Raw genomic sequence first — 18,609 nt, forward strand, 5'->3', positions numbered from 1 at the left:
CCCAGCCTAGCCCAGCACCACTGATCTCTGAGGCCTCTCTCCTAAATCATGCAGGGCCATGCCAGGGGCGGTGGGGGTGGGGTGGGACGGAGGGAGTCTGGACCTCCAGCCCTGACCTCCTCTAGGCTCTGCTGACAAACATTCAAAAGTCTACCTGGTGTCCCTCTGGGATCCTGCAGGCCTGTTCTGCATGTCTGAGATGGAACCTGTAGGTTTGGAACCCCCGCCCCTCCAAAATCAACGGCAAAGAGACTTAGCAAAGTCAATGAGACACAGAAGGATTGATAGTGTATGACTCCAGTCATGTGAGGTTCTTGTCATTATCACATTCACAGAGAGAGAGAGAGAGAGAGAGAGAGAGAGAGATCGTGGCACCAGGGGCTGGGGGAGGGCATGGGGGGATGGCCTTTCATGGCAACAGAGTCTGAGTTTTGTGAGATGAAAATACTTCTGTTAGTGGATGGTGGGGGCTGCGCATCAGTATGAATGTACTCAGTACCACTGAACTGTACACCTAAAAATGGTTAAAATGATAAATTTTATGTATTACCTTACTACTTAAAAATTAAGGTAAAAAAAAAAAAAAGACTCAGCAGCATCCCTGACTCAGCAGGCATCCCTGATTCACCCCCTTTCTCCTGCCATCCAGAATGCTAACAAGAGTCACTGGACCATCTCGCCATCACCCCTGCCAACAATCCTGTCGGCCACTCCAGATTTCCTGCCTGTAACAAAGCAAACCCGGCACCCTCACCCTGCTACAATGCATTTTCCACTGAGCAGCAAGAGGATCTTCTTAAGAGTCAGACCAAACCCTCCAGCGTCCTCCCCGTGTGCTGCTGAGAGTCAAAGCCAGCACCGTCCCTGGCCTGCAGGGTCCTTAGGACGGAGCCAGGCCCCATCTCCTAACCTGCCTCCCATCATCCATCCCTGCTCACTTGATGTCAGCCACACTTGCCCTGAGTTTCCCTTTTTATTCCCTGACACATTGTCCACACCAAGTTCTTCCTGCCTTGGGGCATTTGCACCTGCCATGGCCCCACTCAGCTTCCCACTGATGCTCGTTCTTCAGCCCTCTCTGTTAACATCCTCCACGGGGAGGCCTTCCCCATCCATCCCACAGTGGGAAGGCATACCCCTTCTGCTCATCTCTTGCCTGTTTCACTGTGAGCACTCATTGCAGTCTATGGTGATTCTCTCTATCCTTGGCTCTGTTTATTGCCAGGCTCCCTGTGGAAAGTGAGCTCCGTGAGGGCACCTTGTCCAGGCCCTGCTCCTACAGCAGTGCCTGGCACACGGACGCTGTCAGATGAACACGCAATGGGTGCCTGCCACATGCCTGGCGTGGCGCTGAGCGATCTGCACGGTCCCTCCACGTAGCCCTGACAATCACACGCAAGTCACGTACTCTTACGATTGTGCGCATTTTACAGATGAGGGAACGGAAGGTCCAAGAAGCAAGCCACAAACTCAAGGTCACGGCACATTCGAGGCGGAGCTGGGATTCTCGCGGTCGGATCCCAGAGCCATGGGCCCTGATGACTCACTGCTTTGCCGTGGGTTGCTTTCCTATCACAGAGGAAGAGATATTAGAGATACTCAAGGCAGGAGAATGATGGTGGCTTAGTCACCTGGGGCATGATGCTCAGATGTCAGGGCAGATGGCATGGGACATGAAGGCCCTGGGGTCAGGGCAGGAAGGGATGGCGACCCTCTGGGGGGACCAATGGGGTCTGAGACCCACTGGGAGATAAACTGGCCATCGCTGCCGAGATCAAAGTAGGCAGAGTCTCAGCTGTGAAAACAGTTCTAAGTCTTTTGGAGCAAATGCTGAGAAGTCAGGAGCTGGGAGGCACAATGCCAGCACAACACAGTCAGTCTATGGGGCTGGGTGAGGAGGAGCTTCCTTTCATGGATCAAAACCCATCAGGAGAGGGATGCCTGGGTGGCTCAGTGGTTGAACATCTGCCTTTGGCTCAGGTCGTGATCCCAGGATCCTGGGATCGAGTCCCCTATCAGGCTCCCCACAGGAAGCCTGCTTCTCCCTCTGCCTGTGTGTCTTCCTCTGTCTGTGTCTCTCATGAATAAATAAATAAATTCTTTAATAAAAATGTAAAATGTGTCCTGCCATCTGATCTGTCTGTGTTAGCTGTTTGGTGTGAATTTTTAGAACTTCCTTCCCTACAGCACACCTTTAAAAAAAAAAATACATATAACACACCTGGGCACACACACACATATGAATGCACACTTTTTTCTTCCCTCAAATGGGGCTTCTGTCCCAGAAAGAGTAAAAACGGTAAGATTTCTGTTCAGTCCACAGTGGAGGGGGAGAGGACAAAATATATAAAACAAAGGTTTTAAGACACTGGACATCAGCCAGTAAAGGGCAACATTACCTGAGAGGTGGGATCACAGAAGCAGGTCTTATGACCACCCAGTTTACTACTCATGGGAAAGGCTACAGGCTGTGGCATGGTGGGGGGCAGGGCAGGGAAACTGAGGCATTACCTAGCAGACTCCCCTGAGCATAGAGAGTGCTCTGGAGATCTGCGATGTCCCATCACTGGATCCCTGATCAGAGCGTGTGTACTATGAAACTACCCAAACTTGGGAAAAATCACCCAAAAGGATTTGAGAATGTACCCAGAGCCAATCAAGCCTGGGAACAGTGAGTGCCCTGTCACAGCAGCCAGCCACATAACTCATACCATTTAATTCACTGGCACCAGGTGGGCCACTCAGATGGTCATGGGGAAAGCAATCTGTCTAGACTGAGCATGGGTCATAGAGCCAGAAACTGAGAGCAGACCAATGTCAGTGTTGGCATCACAACAGACCCATATGGAGGAGACAGAAGAGCCCAGAACTAGACCCCCATACACATACACGGACAGCTGATTTTTGACAAATGTGCAAAGGCAATTCAGCAGAGGAAATTCAGTGGAAATGCTCAGCCTTTTCAACAAACAGTGCTGGAACATCTAGAAAGTCACTCGATGAAAAAAAAGAGCTTCAGTTAACACTTTTGCAGAATTACAAAAATTAACTCTAAAGAGATCGCAGAACAAAACACAAAACCTAAAACTATCCAACTTAGAGAAGAACACCTTTGTGGCCTTGAGAGAGCAAAGATTTCCCCAATATGGTATCAAAAGCATGATCCCTAAGGAAAATGGCTCATAACTCGGACAACATCAAATTAAAACCATCTGCTCTTCAGCAATTAGTGCTGGGGTACTTGGATACCCACATTCGAGAGTGACATTAGACCCCTTCTCTACATAATTCACAAAAATTAACTCAAAATGGACCAAAGACCTAAATGAAGAACCTAAACTACAGAAGTCTTAGAAGAAAACAGAGGAGTGGATCTGCATGACCTTGGGTTGGGCACTGGTCTGTCGGACAGGTTAGCTAAAGCATGCATAACGCGCACCCCCAAGAATAGCTAATGTGACTACGATCGCACGCACCAAGTCTGGACAAGCACACGGAGCAACTGGGACTCCCAAGCACTGATGGCAGAGATGTAAAACCATCCCACCACCCTGGAAAAATGTCTGGCAATCTCCTGAAAGGTTAACATACACATACCATGTGATTCAACCATTCAACTCCCTGGGGTTTGCTCAAAAGGAAGGAAAGCAAAGGTCCATAGTGGACATTGCACACACGGCTTCATAGCAGCTTTATTTGTGGCAGCTCAGAACTGCAGATGGCCCAAATGTGCATCAAGGGAACAGATAGGGGACGTGGATGGCTCAGCAGTTGAACATCTATCTGCCTTTGGCTCAGGTCATGATCCCAGGACCAAGTCCCACATTGGGCTCCCTATAGGGAGCCTGCTTCTCCCTCTGCCTATGTCTCTGCCTCTCTCTGTATCTCTCATGAATAAATAAAATCTTTATTTTTTAAAAAGATTTTATTTATTCATAACAGAGAGAGAGAGAGAGAGGCAGAGACACAGGCAGAGAGAGAAGCAGGATCCATGCAGGGAACCCGACGTGGAACTCGATCCCGGGTCTCCAGAATCACACCCTGGGCCGAAGGTGGCGCTAAACCGCTGAGCCACTGGGGCTGCCCAATAAAATCTTTAAAAAAAACAAAAAAAAAACAAAAAAAAACAAACAAACCCAAGTGAATGGATAAATAAATCATGGTCTATCCATAAAGTAGGATATTACTCAGCAATAAAGAGGAGTGAACTAATGATACTATCATACAACATGGGTAAACCTCAAAATAATTATGCCGAGTCAAAGAAATCAGACGCAAAAAAAAAAAAAAAAAAAAAAAAAGCACACACGCTGTATGAGTGTATATATGTAAAATTCCAAAATATGCAAATTAAACCACAGCGCTGCTGCAGTAAAGCATTTGCACATAACGTGGTTGCCTGGGGAATGGAGGGTGGGTGCAGGAAGCACAGGGAGATGTTACAGAGGGGAATCAGATATGTTCATTATCTGGATCATGGTGATGGTTTCCTGCTGGGTGTACACAGATGTCAAAATCCATCAGACTATTTGCTTTAAATATGCAGTTAATTGTAGGTCATTTACACTCCCATGAAAGCTCTTAAGAAAATGGGAACATATTCTTGTTCTGGAAGTTAGTGATTTTGACCTAACACTGAATCAAGGGACATCTTTCCATGTCAGCATCTACAAAGAATGCTCCTCTTTGAAGAGCTACACGGTCTCCATCATACTGATACGATTTGATGTGTTTACTCACTCTTGAATAATTTTGGTCACTTCTTTTCTTCCAATGTAAAAGTCTGCACACTTATGGAAGATATCTAAAGGACAGACCTCTAAAAATGGAACGGTTCAAAATGTACTTGATAATGCCAAACTGTCCTCCAAAATTGCTGTCCCAAATTTATATTCCTAAAACAGGAAAGTTCTTTTCCTTACACCCTCACATATATGCCATCATCATTCCTCACTGGCAAAAACTATATTTCTTTGACTTGATTTGTTTTTCTTTGACTCTGGTAAGGTTTATAAATCTTTGATAAAGTGTAATTTTGTGTATCTCTACATTTATGAACTGCCAGCTCATGTTTGGTCTTTCTATCATTCTGTTTCTTGTTTCATTCTTGTTTATTCCTAGGAGCTCTTTATATAATTATAATCCTTTGACTGTTATACATGTGGTAAATATTACTCCCCCATTTCATTACCTATCAATTTTATTTTTATCTTTTAACTTTCTATATAGTCAAATATGTCCATCCTTTTTCTTACTTCTTTGTAGTCCTCAAGTGACAGGTCGATGGTAATTCAGCGAAGCTGCCCCCTTACCCAGAGACACCAGGTTCCTGTAGTTCTCCAGCATCACATCTCTGTACAGGTCCTTCTGGGCAGGCTCCAGCTGCTGCCACTCCTCCTGGGTGAAGTCCACTGTCACATCCCTGAACGTCACTGATTCCTGTAAGAGGAAACCCACAACCACTCACCACAGGGCCCTGCTCACACAGATCTGGAGAAATAGCCAGAAAAGCCAAGGAGATTTAGGGGAGGCAGACAGGATGTATCTGAATTGATTTCAATAAGGTGTGCAGTTCTGAAGGGACCAACCACTCAGTGTTCTTCATGTCTGCTTATACTGGGATGGTCCCCTGACAGAAGTAAAACAAACGTAAGACTGTTTAGAACAGAAAGTCACACACTTTAGAAACAGAGAAGGAATCAAAGGTACAGTGACTGTAACCCCATGATTGGACAGGTGTGTTAGCTTCCCCGTAAAGGCAGACTTCTAGATGGGATCCAATAGTTCAGCACACTGTCCAGAGACCATACAGGGCTGTAAGCACTGAGCCAGGTGCTTACATAGAAGTTCAAGAACGAGCACCTCATGGACGAGGCATATGAACATGTACATGAATCTGGTCAATACGCTGTGAAGGTATGAATGAAATCCTGGGATCCCTGGGTGGCGCAGCGGTTTGGCGCCTGCCTTTGGCCCAGGGCGCAATCCTGGAGACCCGAGATCGAATCCCACATCGGGCTCCCGGTGCATGGAGCCTGCTTCTCCCTCTGCCTGTGTCTCTGCCTCTCTCTCTCTCTCTCTCTGTGACTATCATGAATAAATAAATAAAATCTTTAAAAAAAAAGAAAAGAAAAGAAATCCTCTAGGTGCCTGAACAATGGCAGCTTTAGGAGGTGTCCAGGAAGACTTCAGAAAGGTGATACCGAATATGGTCTGAGGGCGGTCGGAGCAGTTGGGGCTGTGGGAGAGGTTGGATCAAGACCCAAGGCATAAGAGGCAGATGAGGCCATGAGGAATGGTGGGCACTTCCTGCAGTGGAAGCCTCCGTGCTTTCCCAGCTGATGCTGTAAACCCAGTGCATAAAGTGAATACCCTGTAGCATGGTAGGGAATGATAGTAGTAATGATGTCAACCACACAGTGACAAGACCTGTCACCATGCAGTTGCTGGGGCCCGGGTCCTGTCCAAAGTGCTTGTTATACATTGAATCATGCCCACCCGCAAGTCCCATGTGCAAGTTCGAACCCCCAGCACCTCAGAATGGGATGTTATTTGGAAACAGGGACCCTGCAAATCTCATTAGCCAAGATGAAATCATACTGGAGCAAGGTAGGTCCTTAATCCTACATGACTGGCATCCTCATAAAAGAGACATTTAGACACAGACATTCACATGGAGAGAACACTGTGTGCAGACTGGCGCTATGCTGCCACAAGCCAAGAACTCCCAGAAGCTTGAAGGGAGGCCTGGAACAGCTCCTCCTCCATGGCCCTCAGAGGAAGCACGCCCCCACCAACACCCTAACCTTAGGGACTTCGTCCTCCAGAACTGGGAGAAGACAGATTTACACTGGGGGTCCCCCAGTCCATGGTGCTTTATTACAGCAGCCTTAGCAAACCAGTATACCCGTCCTGCTCACTATCCTATACCCAGTGCTTCACACAATGCCTGGCATCTAGTAGGCACTCAATAAATAGTTCCTGAGTGAATAAATGGATCAATGAGGAAGGATGGCGTGAGAATTAAGTTAATCCATGTTTGCTGCTCAGAAAAGTACATCCATACAATAGGTGCTCAATAACCGTCAGCTACTGTTACTGCCACCCACAGGTCCTTGACTCCCTCCTGGGCACTAAACACCCCTCTCCCCAACCCCAAACCATGGCTCATCATCCCTGGGAGGAGGCCTCATCTGTTGGCCAGTTCTTTCATTGTCCCAGAGCCTGCCCAGTATCCTGGCCTCACGCTGGCCTCCCTGTCTCAGGGGCCACCACCACTCAATGCAGAAGCAGCATGTGGTAGTGGTTAAGGCTTTGAACTTGGAAGTTTGGGAGCCTGCAGTAAAATCCTGGTTCTGTCCCTCCTGGGCTGTGTTTCCTTGGGCAACTGTCTCAACCCTTCTGGGCCTCATTTGGTCAATGGGCTTCATAACAACAATGTCCTCCCTCCATGGTTGTCATGGGCCTTAAGTGAGGTAATGCATATATGCCTTCTAGCACGGTGTCTGGTACAGCTGACGTAAGCTCTTAATGAATGCCAACTTTTGCTATTGTAATTTGATTAATTTGACATTTCATATATATCTTATATATACTTTTTATTAATAATAATAATTATCATATGATATTATTTGATTCTTTGACCTAATACATCCTTTGGTCAGTCCTGCTAATAATTTTTTATTTTTTAAAAAAAGATTTTATTTACTTATTCATGAGAGACACAGAGAGAGAGGAAGAGACATAGGCAGAGGGAGAAGCAGACTCCCTGTGGGGAGCCCTATATGGAACTTGATCCCAAGGACCCCAGGATTATGACCTGAGCCAAAGGCAGATGCTCAGCCAATAAGCCACCCAGACATCCCTAATAATCCCTTCTTTTTTTTTTTTAAGATTTTATTTATTTATTCACAAGAGAAACACAGAGAGAGAGAGAGAGGCAGAGGGAGAAGCAGGCTCCATGCAGGGAGCCCGACGCGGGACCCGATCCCAGGACTCCAGGATCACACCCTGGGCCGAAGGCAAGTGCTAAACCGCTGAGCCACTCAGGGATCTCCATAAAGCGGTTTTTTAAAGAAGGGATTAGGGGATCCCTGGGTGGCGCAGCGGTTTGGCGCCTGCCTTTGGCCCAGGGCACGATCCTGGAGACCTGGGATCGAGTCCCACATTGGGCTCCCGGTGCATGGAGCCTGCTTCTCCCTCTGCCTATGTCTCTGCCTCTCTCTCTCTCTCTCTCTCTCTCTGTGACTATCATAAATAAATAAAAATTAAAAAAAAATAAAGAAGGGATTATTAGGGGATCCCTGGGTGGCTAGCGATTTAGCGCCTGCCTTCGGCCCAGGGTGTGATCCTGGAGTCCTGGGATCGGGTCCCGCATCGGGCTCCCTGCATGGAGCCTGCTTCTCCCTCTGCCTCTCTCTCTCTCTCTCTGTGTCTCTTGTGAATAAATAAATAAAATCTTTAAAAAATGGGGATCCCTGGGTGGCGCAGCGGTTTGGCGCCTGCCTTTGGCCCAGGGCGTGATCCTGGAGACCCGGGATCGAATCCCACGTCGGGCTCCCGGTGCATGGAGCCTGCTTCTCCCTCTGCCTGTGTCTCTGCCTCTCTCTCTCTCTCTGTGACTATCATAAATAAATAAAAAAATTTTTTTTAAAAAGCCACTTTATTGAAGTATGGTTGCCATACAAAAAGCTGTGAACATTAATTAATACAATTAGATAAGCTTGAAAAGTACATACCCATGTAATCACCATCACAATCAAGGCCATAAACTTATCCGTCGGGCAGCTCAGGTGGCTCAGGGGTTTTAGTGCTGCCTTCAGCCCAGGGCCTGATCCCGGGGATCCAGGATCGAGTCCCACATCAGGCTCCCTGCATGGAGCCTGCTTCTCCCTCTGCCTGTGTCTCTGCCTCTTTCTCTCTGTCTCTCATGAATAAATAAATAAAATCTTTAAAAAAATACAGAATACGTGATTCTTGGGTGGCTCAGTAATTGAGTGTCTACCTTTGGCTCAGGTCGTGATCCTGGGGTACTGGGATTGAGCTCTGCATCGGGCTCCCCACAGGGAGCTTGCTTCTTCCTCTGCCTGTGTCTCTGCTTCTCTCTGTGAGTCTCTCGTGAATAAATAAAAATCTTTAAGAATATGTATAGAATAAATGAAGAAACAAAGAGCAAGCCTGGGAAAATATCTGCCGTGACAACTCACACACACACACACACACACACACACACACACACGTTTAAAATTTCAAGAAGACAGAGTCCCGTAAACTGGTAAGGCGCCACACAATCTACCCACCCACAAAAGTGGCTAACATTTTCTGAAAATAAACCCTCACTAATCATAATACAGGCAACACTACTCAGAAAGAGATAGTGTGACACTGTTTGTCACCCATCACACCCAAGGTCTATTCCATGTGTCACTTATACCCCACGTGCAGAAGGAATCTCAGCCATGGCCGGTGCAGACCTCTCTTCTAGCCTGGCTGGAAGGCATACCACCGCCACTGGCTGGGAAGGTGCTAGAAGCCTCGTGGAAGGCCTCAGAAACACCCAACTCAGGGTTCCTCCTCAAGGAATACCCCCTAAGAAATCATACGAAATGCACAGAAAGACTTATGCGCCAGCCACGTCCTTCCTGACATTCACAACCATCAGTTAACTCGAAACCAATAAACATCCTACAACAGGGGAGCCATGAGAGAAGTCAGCTATGGCCCTTAGTGGAATTCTACAGTTATTGACATGGATGTGACAGGGAGCTTTTAAACACGTGGAGAAACACTTAGGATAAAATCTTCGACAGAGAAAAACCAAGATATAAAAACTGCTCAACCAGGGTGATTCTCATTTTTGCAAAACAACATGCATCCAAGGGAGAGAAAGACACACAGACATTCGAGTAGTTATCTCCTGGGGTGAGATCACAGGTCACTCTGATTCTCTTCTCTGTGTTCTTCTGGATTTTTCTAGACTCTTCATCATGATCATGCATTTCCTTTTCTACCAGGTATTTTCTTTTCTGGGCAGCCTGGGTGGCTCAGCGGTTTAGCGCCGCCGTCAGCCCAGGGCATGATCCTGGAGACCCTGGATTGAGTCCCATGTTTGGCTTCCTGCATGGAGTCTGCTTCTCCCTCTGCCTGTGTCTCTGCCTCTGTGTGTGTGTGTGTGTGTGTGTGTGTGTGTGTGTCTTGTGAATAAATAAATAAAATCTTTAAAAAAAAAAGGAATTCTTTCTTCCTTTTATGATTGGTTATGTACAGCATAAAAAATTTATTTTTTTTAAGAAAGTCAAAGTTACCAGATCAACATTTAGGTACATTGACCACACAGCCAAGCAAGTGATGTCTGTAAAGTTTATAATATTTCAAAACAAGGGAAATCCTTATTGATTAAAGTTGGATGCAGGGAGGGAAAAACAATATTAAAATGGCAGAGCTAATACTTGGTCAGTTTTTTAAAATAATAATCAGAGAAGGAAGAAAATAAGTGAATACACAAATACCGACATGATTTATATATGGGGAGAGGGACCATGGGTAAATTATATTGTCCTACCTGCAGCTTACTGGGTTTTCTCTGTTTTCTATAAAGAGTGTTTTATAGGTTACTTTTTTATTATTAAATATTCCTGGCATAAAAGGAGGTTTAGAGAAAAACACAACACACAGCCATACGGGTACAGGTACCACCCAATAAAGCAGAGAACCTACTGGTGAGAGCCACAGACACCCAGGTGCACTGTCCCTGGGTGTCCTCCTGCTTCTCCCCAGAGGCAACTGCTCATTCCAGCCCCGGTTTTGCACCTTTACATGCATGTGGATGTTCACAGTGACTCTCATGAAGCTGGTACAACACTGCCCAGGAGCCTCTGAGGGGCGTTTCTCATGCTTGCTATGAGGTGTTTAAACCATCAGCTCCCAGGTGCCCATTTGTCTCCTGGAAGTCCTGAGCACAGGGCTGGTCCCTCCCAAGCTGCCTTATCCCCCTTGGCTGAGCCAAGGCAGCATCACAGGCAGGCAAGGGGCTGACGGACCTGGAAAGGGCAGAGCAGAGGACAGCAGCACCCATGCATGCCACCATCCCCCCTCTGCAGACAGGGCCAAGAATGTGAGACCCTAAGGGGGCTGGGGGCACAGAGGGTCATCCCTGGGTAGAAGCCTCTGGAAGGGAGCATGACAGGGGGGGCAGGACTCACCAGAGCCTCAGCCATCAGCAGCTGGGTGGCCATCCCTCCAGGGCTCAGGTCACCGGGATGGGCGGACTATGGTTGGGAGAGAAGAGAGAGAGAGAGAGAGAGGAGACACACTGTGAGAGACCAGGCCTGGGCCTGCTTCACAGAACAGACTCAAACTCACCAGGAAGACAGGCAAGGAGAAGTACACACATTAGTAATAAACTCTAAGTGGCCCCCCTCCCACACGCACACCCCAACACCTGCACACCCCCTGCACGCACACACTGACACACACACCTCCCCGCAGAAAGCACATGCCGACACCCGCGCATCCATTCCCATAAGCTTCTGGGGCCCCCTGCCTGCTCCTAGCCACCTGCTCAGATGTCCTTCCCAGGTCTAAGTGTGGGTCTGCAGCCCCACACCCCAGCCCTGTAGGCACCCCTACACCTCAGGATTCAACCAACAGACAAGAGGAACCTGGTGCCTGAGAGCGCACAGTAGGAGATCAACACACAGCAGCTGTTATTCCTGCCAATGGCTAAGTATATTCTGAAGGGTGGGATGCAGTCAGCTTCCTACTCAAGGGTCTTCTTTCTCACAGCACTGCCCCACTGCTGTTTATGATGGTTACACAGAATGTCCTTCATGCTCCTAAGCTGATTTAGGGGTGCCTGGGTGGCATGGCTGGTAGAGTGTCCAAATCTTGGTTTCAGCTCACTTAGTGAACCTGGGGGTCCTGGGTTCGAGCCTCACATCAGGCTCTGCACTCAGTGTGCGGTCTGCTTGAGATTTTCCCTCTCCCTCTCCCCCTTCCACTCATGCTTGCTCGCACTCTAAACTAAATAAAATCTTTTTAAAAAATATTAAAAATAAACTCAGTTGATTTAACCAAAATAAATAATTTTAAAAGTCAGTGAGCCAATTTAAATTAAGACAAATTACTGGACAGGCGGCACAGGTTGGGCAAATTCTTAGGAGTGTGAAGCCAAAGGGCCGCCCACTTTAACAAGCAAAAAGTTGCAATTTTAACTTGCACATAAGGACAGGTTGGCAGAAGCCTTTAGAACACCAGTTCTCTGCCAGGGGGTGATTTGGGGCCCAGGAGACATCTGGTAACATCTGAAGACATCGGCAGGTGCCACAACTTGGAGCAGTGTGTGCTATGGGCATTTGGTGGGCAGAAACCAAGCATGCTGCCCAGTATCCTCTGCTGCACGAGGCAGCCCCCGCAGCAAAGACTCCCAATAGCACGGAAGCTAAGACACCTAGGCACAGATTGCAAAGACATGGGCTCAGGTATCTTAGTACTCAAGTCTGTAGACTCCACGGCACCACGTCTGGCCTGCAGATAGCCCTCAATAACCATTTTCCTGTAGCTTCCCACAGCATTAGAAATCATCCACAATTGTCCCAGCTGCCCAGGTGGCCCTCATCATGGTCTGCCCCTGCTGACCATCCCCCTCCATCCCACTCCACTATCCCCTCCAGCACAGGCCCCCAGGCACTCTGGCCTTCACAGCTGCTCCCTCTTCAGGGATGCTCTTCCCATGACTAGCTCTTCTCATGGCCTACTTGGAGAAGCAGATCCTCTACCTCCAGACCCCTGAGCTCAACTGGCAACACCCTCCACCCCTTCTGCCATCTTCCTATAGCACACATGATCATTGACAGCTGACACTTTTTAATGAAGTGTTCTCAGATTTCTCATGTCTTCCCTCCACTGGAATGCAACCCCCTAGGAAGCAGAGATGATCATTTCTGGACGGGCTCTTTAGCATCTAGGACAACGTCCGGCACAAAGGAAGCACCGAAACATAGAGAGGAATGAACAGAGGAGCAAACTTGAGTGTTGGCAGAGAGACAGAGAAACGAGACCTCTCACACACAGCTAAAGGAAATAGAGTCCCTCATCTTTCCAGAAAGTTAGGCAGCAATATATGAACCCCATAAACCATCAACCCTGTCTGAGACGCTACCCAAGGCAGAGTTCTACATAGAAAACAGACATTTATTGTAGTGCCATTCCTAGAGGCAAACGACCAACCAACCAACTAACCAACAAAAAGTCCTGGAAACAATATAAGGAATTGGGAGGGGAGAAGCTGTGTTATGAAGGATCATGTCATCTCTACAGAAGAGGAGTCCGTTCTGCATTTACTCACATCTGTAATGTCACTAAATGAGAAATGCAATTCATATAAGAGTTTTATACTGAACTTTAATAACCTCTCTGTGTAAAAACAAGCCAGCACACGGGGGGGGGGGGGGGGGGTTGCGGTGTGCTTCTGTGCAGCATTTCTGAGCCTGGGGAAGGGAAAAAGTAGGGATGAGAAGTAGGCGTTATCCATTGTTTTCTGGTTCTGTTTCCTGGATGCAGTCATTTCACATTACTGTCCTGATGTTTGAAACAACATTTAACTTTTAAAAAGATATTTTTAGGGCACCTGGGTGGCTCAGTGGCTAAGCATCTGCCTTCAGTTCAGGTCATGATCCCAAGGGTCCTAGGATCGAGTTCTACATCGGGCTCCCCGCAGGAAGCCTGCTTCTCCCTCTGCCTGTGTCTCTGCCTATCTTTCTGTGTCTCTCATGAATAAATAAAATCTTAAGAAAAAAATTTGTTTAAACGAAGCCCATGAACTCATAGTGACTGGCCCTGTGAGGTGACATGTGCATGGGCCTGGTAACTGTCGAACCGGGTGTGGCATTTCCTTCCTTCCTTCCATTGTTTCTAGGGGAGAATCCCATGGGGAAAAATCCTGGAACTGTCTCAGACAAGTTGAAAGGAAAATAGAATTTCCCTTTTGTTTGGTAGTTTAGCATGGGGGCTCTGGAACTGGATGCCTGGGTATAGGGCCAGGTGACTCATTAGTCTCTGTGCTCAGTTTCCCCATTTGTAAAATGAGGGTGATAAGGGCTCCCGCCTGAGTTACCAGAAGGCTTCTAAATGAGGTAGTCCCAGTGAAGTGCCAGAATGGCACTCTGAGTGCCCAATACACATTCCCTGAACACATAAACCTCTGGTCAGGATGGGGCAGGGATCATGACTCCCTTTTAAGGAGGACACTGTGGGAGAAAGCAGGGAAAGAAGGATCACCTCCCCTCGGCCCCACATGCTGTCACCCACACACTGCCTTGCAGCAGATTCCTAGCCCCTCCAGAGCTTTCTATGGGCCAGACAAGTCTGTGAGGGCATGGAAGGAGCTGGGGAGTCTGGGAGCCCCAGGCCAGGCCCACCTATCCAGATATGCCAGGTCTTTCACATCTACTTTTGGGAGAGGCACACCCAGATGCACTCACGTGTGCACGCGCAAACACACACACACACACACACACACACACTGAGCAATGGCCAAAGATAGAGACACGGATGGATGCACTGATAGAGAAACACACCCCACATCCAGGGACAGAGACAAATCCAGAGGCCAGGAGCAGGCACAGGTATGCACAGAGGGACACCCTCAGAGACACTCTGGCCCTGCTGATAAAGGCAGACAGGTGCAAGGCCATGCACAGGCAGGACCAGACAGGTGTGCCATTGGATGGCACCTTCAAGGACACTCTGGCCCTGCTGACAAAGGCAGACAGGTGCACAGGCATGGACAGGCAGGGCCAGACAGGTGCGCCCCAGGACGGCACCCTCACAGACACTCTGGTCCTGCTGATAAAGGCAGACAGGTGCAGAGACACGAACTGACAGGACCAGACAGGTGCGCCCAGAGACACCACGATAGGCAGGCGTGCAGGCACAGCGAGGCAAGCCCACAGGAGAACGCCCGGACTCACACTGACTCACACACTGGTACGATTGCAGGGCCGGCGCACACGCGGTCAGGCACACGGATCCGCCTCCTTCCGACGGGAGCCCAGTCTCCGCTGCCCCTCTCAGGTCCGCGCCCCTCCCCTGATCCACCCCGCCCGCAGTCCGCACGCCACTCACCTGCGCCCGCACGCCCCCTCCCCCAGGCCAGGATCGGTCCGCGCTGGGGGAGCGGAATGAGGGACCCCGCCCCTCCCCCCCTTCCCGCCCCGCCCGCTGCCGTCTCACCCGCGCGGCTCAGCCAGGACAATGACCCGCGCCCGCTGGGCCCGCCCGGCCGCACTGCGCCTGCGCGGACGGGCGGACTACACTACCCAAAGACCCGCGCGCGACCGTCTCCGCTCTAGTGTTCGTCAAAGGAACGGAACGAAACCGAGCAGAGCCGAGCCCAACCGAGCGGAACCGAGCCCACCTGAGACCGGATTGTGCCCTTCCATCTCCCAGACGTCCCAGCAGCACCGCTGCCAAGGAGATGGCCTGTGGGTGGGGAGGAGGGAGGAAGGGGGCGGGGCGAGAGCGAGGAGAAGAGGGAGGAGGAAAGAGAAGGAAGAGGGAGGAGGAGGAAAGGGAGAAGTGGAGGAGAGAGAGAGAGAAGGGAGAGGGAAAGGAGAAGGGCCGGGGAGGGGAAGGGATGAGAGGGGAAGCCAGGGAAGGAGGAGGAGGGGCCAAGGAGGAGGGAGGAAGATGGGGAAGGGCATGAAAGAAGGAAGAAGAAACAGTGGAACGAGGGGGAGGGTGGATCTCTAAGGAGGAGGCACAGGGCGGGAGGAGAGAAGATCGGAGAGGAGGAAGATCCGGAGGAGAGAAGATCGGATCGGAAAGAAGTGGGTAGGGAACTCCAGCAAAGGTGGGGCCGTAGAGCATCTTCTGCAGTCGTCCTGGTCCTGCAGCCCGGCCTGTGAACTGCACAAGGACCAAAGTGGCAGGAATACTGATGGGGGAACAGGGGACTAGCTGAGGACAAGGCAAGAGCTTGGGGCAGCACATTGACAATTCCTTGAAACAAGGAAAGGGACATTCCTCTATGGACTCAACTGCCTCGATGTTCATACTTTGCTAAGGGCAGAAGGCAATCTTAGCCTGACCCCCAGGAGCCTCCAAGCCTACTTTAACATATAAAAATTCCTTTTGAAATTTCCTTTAATTCTAAACCCTCAAGGTACGTGTTGGTAATCATCCCCCAAGCATATGGCCCACTGATACACATCTGAAAGGTCTCATGACTCAGGTTTTATTAGATGGTAATAAGTGACCTTTTCCCAACAATAGCTAGCCCCCTCAAGGTCCTGGAAACCTTGCTTCCAAAATTCCTCAGAGACTAGGCTATCTTCAAACCCCTCCCAACTCCCAGGTATATAATCAACCACCCCTCACAGGCCAGGGGCAGCAGCTCTTCCTGCCCATGGGTCCTGTCCCTGTGCTTTAATAAAACCACCATTTCGCACCAAAGATGTCTCAAGAATTCTTTATTGTTCATCAGCTCTGGAACTCACCTATATTTCAAAACTTCATCAATACAGGACAGCTTTCTAGAACCAAGGATCACGCCAACTGGCAGAGATGCAAAGAAGGGGTCATAATAGGAAAAAATGTTGACCCTTTTAATTATATTTCCTATGTGCCAGCTTCTGTTCTTGGGATTTTATGACTTAGGAACTCATGTAATCCCCACAACCAAGCTACTTTCTGCATAAGGAAAGTGGTGCAGGAAAGAGAGGTCACACAAGAGCAAAGTGGGGCTGCTGGGGGAGGAACCAGGCCTCCTGGGTGGGATGCTCTTACCTCATAAACCAGGAAGCCAGGTACAAAAGCATTTGGTGGATGAATGACCATAAAAATAGAAAAATTAGCTAACCTTAGGTGATGACTCATTTTTTTTTAAGATTTTCTATTTATTCATGAGAGACACAGAGAGGTAGAGACATAGGCAGACAGAGAAGCAGACTCCCTGCAGGGATCCCCCTGTGGGACTCAATCCCAGGACCCCAGGATCACAACCTGAGCCAAAGGCAGATCCTCAACCACTGAGCCACCCAGGCGCCCCTTATCATTTCTTAGGTATTTTGAGATAAATGTAGATTCACATGCAGTTGCAAAAAAATAGAACAGAAACCATAAAGACCCCCTGTATCCTTTGGTACCTCCCAACGGTGACATCTTGCACTATCAGAACTAGGATGTTAATGTGGATATTGTCAAGATACAGAATATTTCCATCACCACTAGGTCCCTCCATGTGGCTCGTTCATAACTACACCCATTTTTCCTCCAGATCCCATTTGTCCTTAACTCCATGACTAATTTGTTCTCTACATCCATAATTTTGTTTTCAAAAATGTTATACTATAGGCTTCACCCCACCCATCAGCACAATTCTCTGGAGATTTATCCAGGTTGTTATATGTATCAATAGTTTATTATTTATTGCCAAGTTCTATTCCATGTTATTGACATAACTTGGGTATCACATCTGGGATATTTCCAGCTTGGGGCTATTCCAAATGGTTTTTTTTTTCTTCTCATTGTGGTAAAAACACATATATTTTGGATATTAAAACATCAGATATTTGGTTTGCAAAATTTTCCCATTCCACAGACTGCCCTTTCACTGTTGTTTCCTTATGACAGGTTTTGTGTGAACATAAATCTTCACTTCTCTGCAATAAATGCCCAGGAGTCATATGGTATTTGCATTTTTAGTTTTTTCTTGTTTAAACAAACTGCCACGCTGTTTCACAGAAGAGTTGTACCATTTTACATCCTTACCAGCAATTTACGAGATACACAGTTTCTCCAAATCCTTCTAATATTTGATGTTGCCATATTTTAAAAACTGTAGCCATTCTGGTGTGTACTGATATTGCATTGTGGTTTTGTTGTGTGGTTTTGTTTTTGTTGTTGTTTGGTTTTTACTCAGACTTTTTCAGAACAATTTTAAATTTACAGAAAAATTGAGCAGATAGTACAGTGAGTTCTCATATACCCACACAATTTCTATTAAACTCCTGCATTCATGCAGCATATTTGTTACAGTTAATGAACCTCTATTGATATATTACTAATTAAACTCCATCATCAAGGTTACTCTTTTTGTCCTACACTTTGGTGGATTTTGGAAAATGCATAATACATATCCACCATAACGGTCCCACACAAAATAGTTTCGCTGCCCTAGAAATGCCCTGTGCTCCACCTGTTCATCACCTTCCATCTTCAGGGACCCTCTTGCAACACAGATATTTTTTCTGTCTCCATAGTTTTGCCTTTTCTAGAATGTCATATAGTGGGAATCAGACAATAGATAGCATTTTTAGACTGGCTTCTTTCACTTAGCATTTTATACGCATTTAAGTTCCTTTTTAATTTTTTGCTTAATAGCTCATTTGTGTTTATCACTGAACAATAATCTAAGTACCACAGTCTGCTTATCCATTCACCTTAAAGGATATCTTGTTTGCTTCCATAAAACTGCTATAAACATCCACGCTCAGCTTTTTGTGTGGACATGCTTTCAACTCATTTGAGTAAATACCTAGGAGTGTGATTGCTGGAAGTTATCATACAACTAGGTTTAGCCTCAAAGACATTGCCAAACTCTCTTCCAAA

General features: G+C 47.8%; 1 protein-coding gene across 16 annotated transcripts in view; it reads right to left on the reverse strand.

The window, feature by feature from the left end:
- ZNF470 (zinc finger protein 470) overlaps positions 1-18,609 on the reverse strand; it is a 42,538-nt gene that overhangs the window by 3,077 nt on the left and 20,852 nt on the right. The window contains exons 1-4 of one of the 16 annotated variants that reach the window (XM_049098658.1): positions 15,416-15,810; positions 11,202-11,267; positions 9,005-9,112; positions 5,313-5,439 (exon numbers count right to left, since the gene is read on the reverse strand). The exons of 1 other annotated variant lie outside the window; for it this stretch is intronic. In XM_049098658.1, the coding sequence (XP_048954615.1) occupies positions 5,313-5,439; positions 9,005-9,112; positions 11,202-11,234 (268 nt within the window). In that variant the 5' untranslated portion in view covers positions 11,235-11,267; positions 15,416-15,810. 14 more of the 16 variants (XM_049098900.1, XM_049098693.1, XM_049098753.1 and 11 more) reach the window with 14 other exon arrangements.

The sequence above is a fragment of the Canis lupus genome, chromosome 1 (assembly GCF_003254725.2).
Source record: "Canis lupus dingo isolate Sandy chromosome 1, ASM325472v2, whole genome shotgun sequence".
NCBI classification, from domain to species: domain Eukaryota; kingdom Metazoa; phylum Chordata; class Mammalia; order Carnivora; family Canidae; genus Canis; species Canis lupus.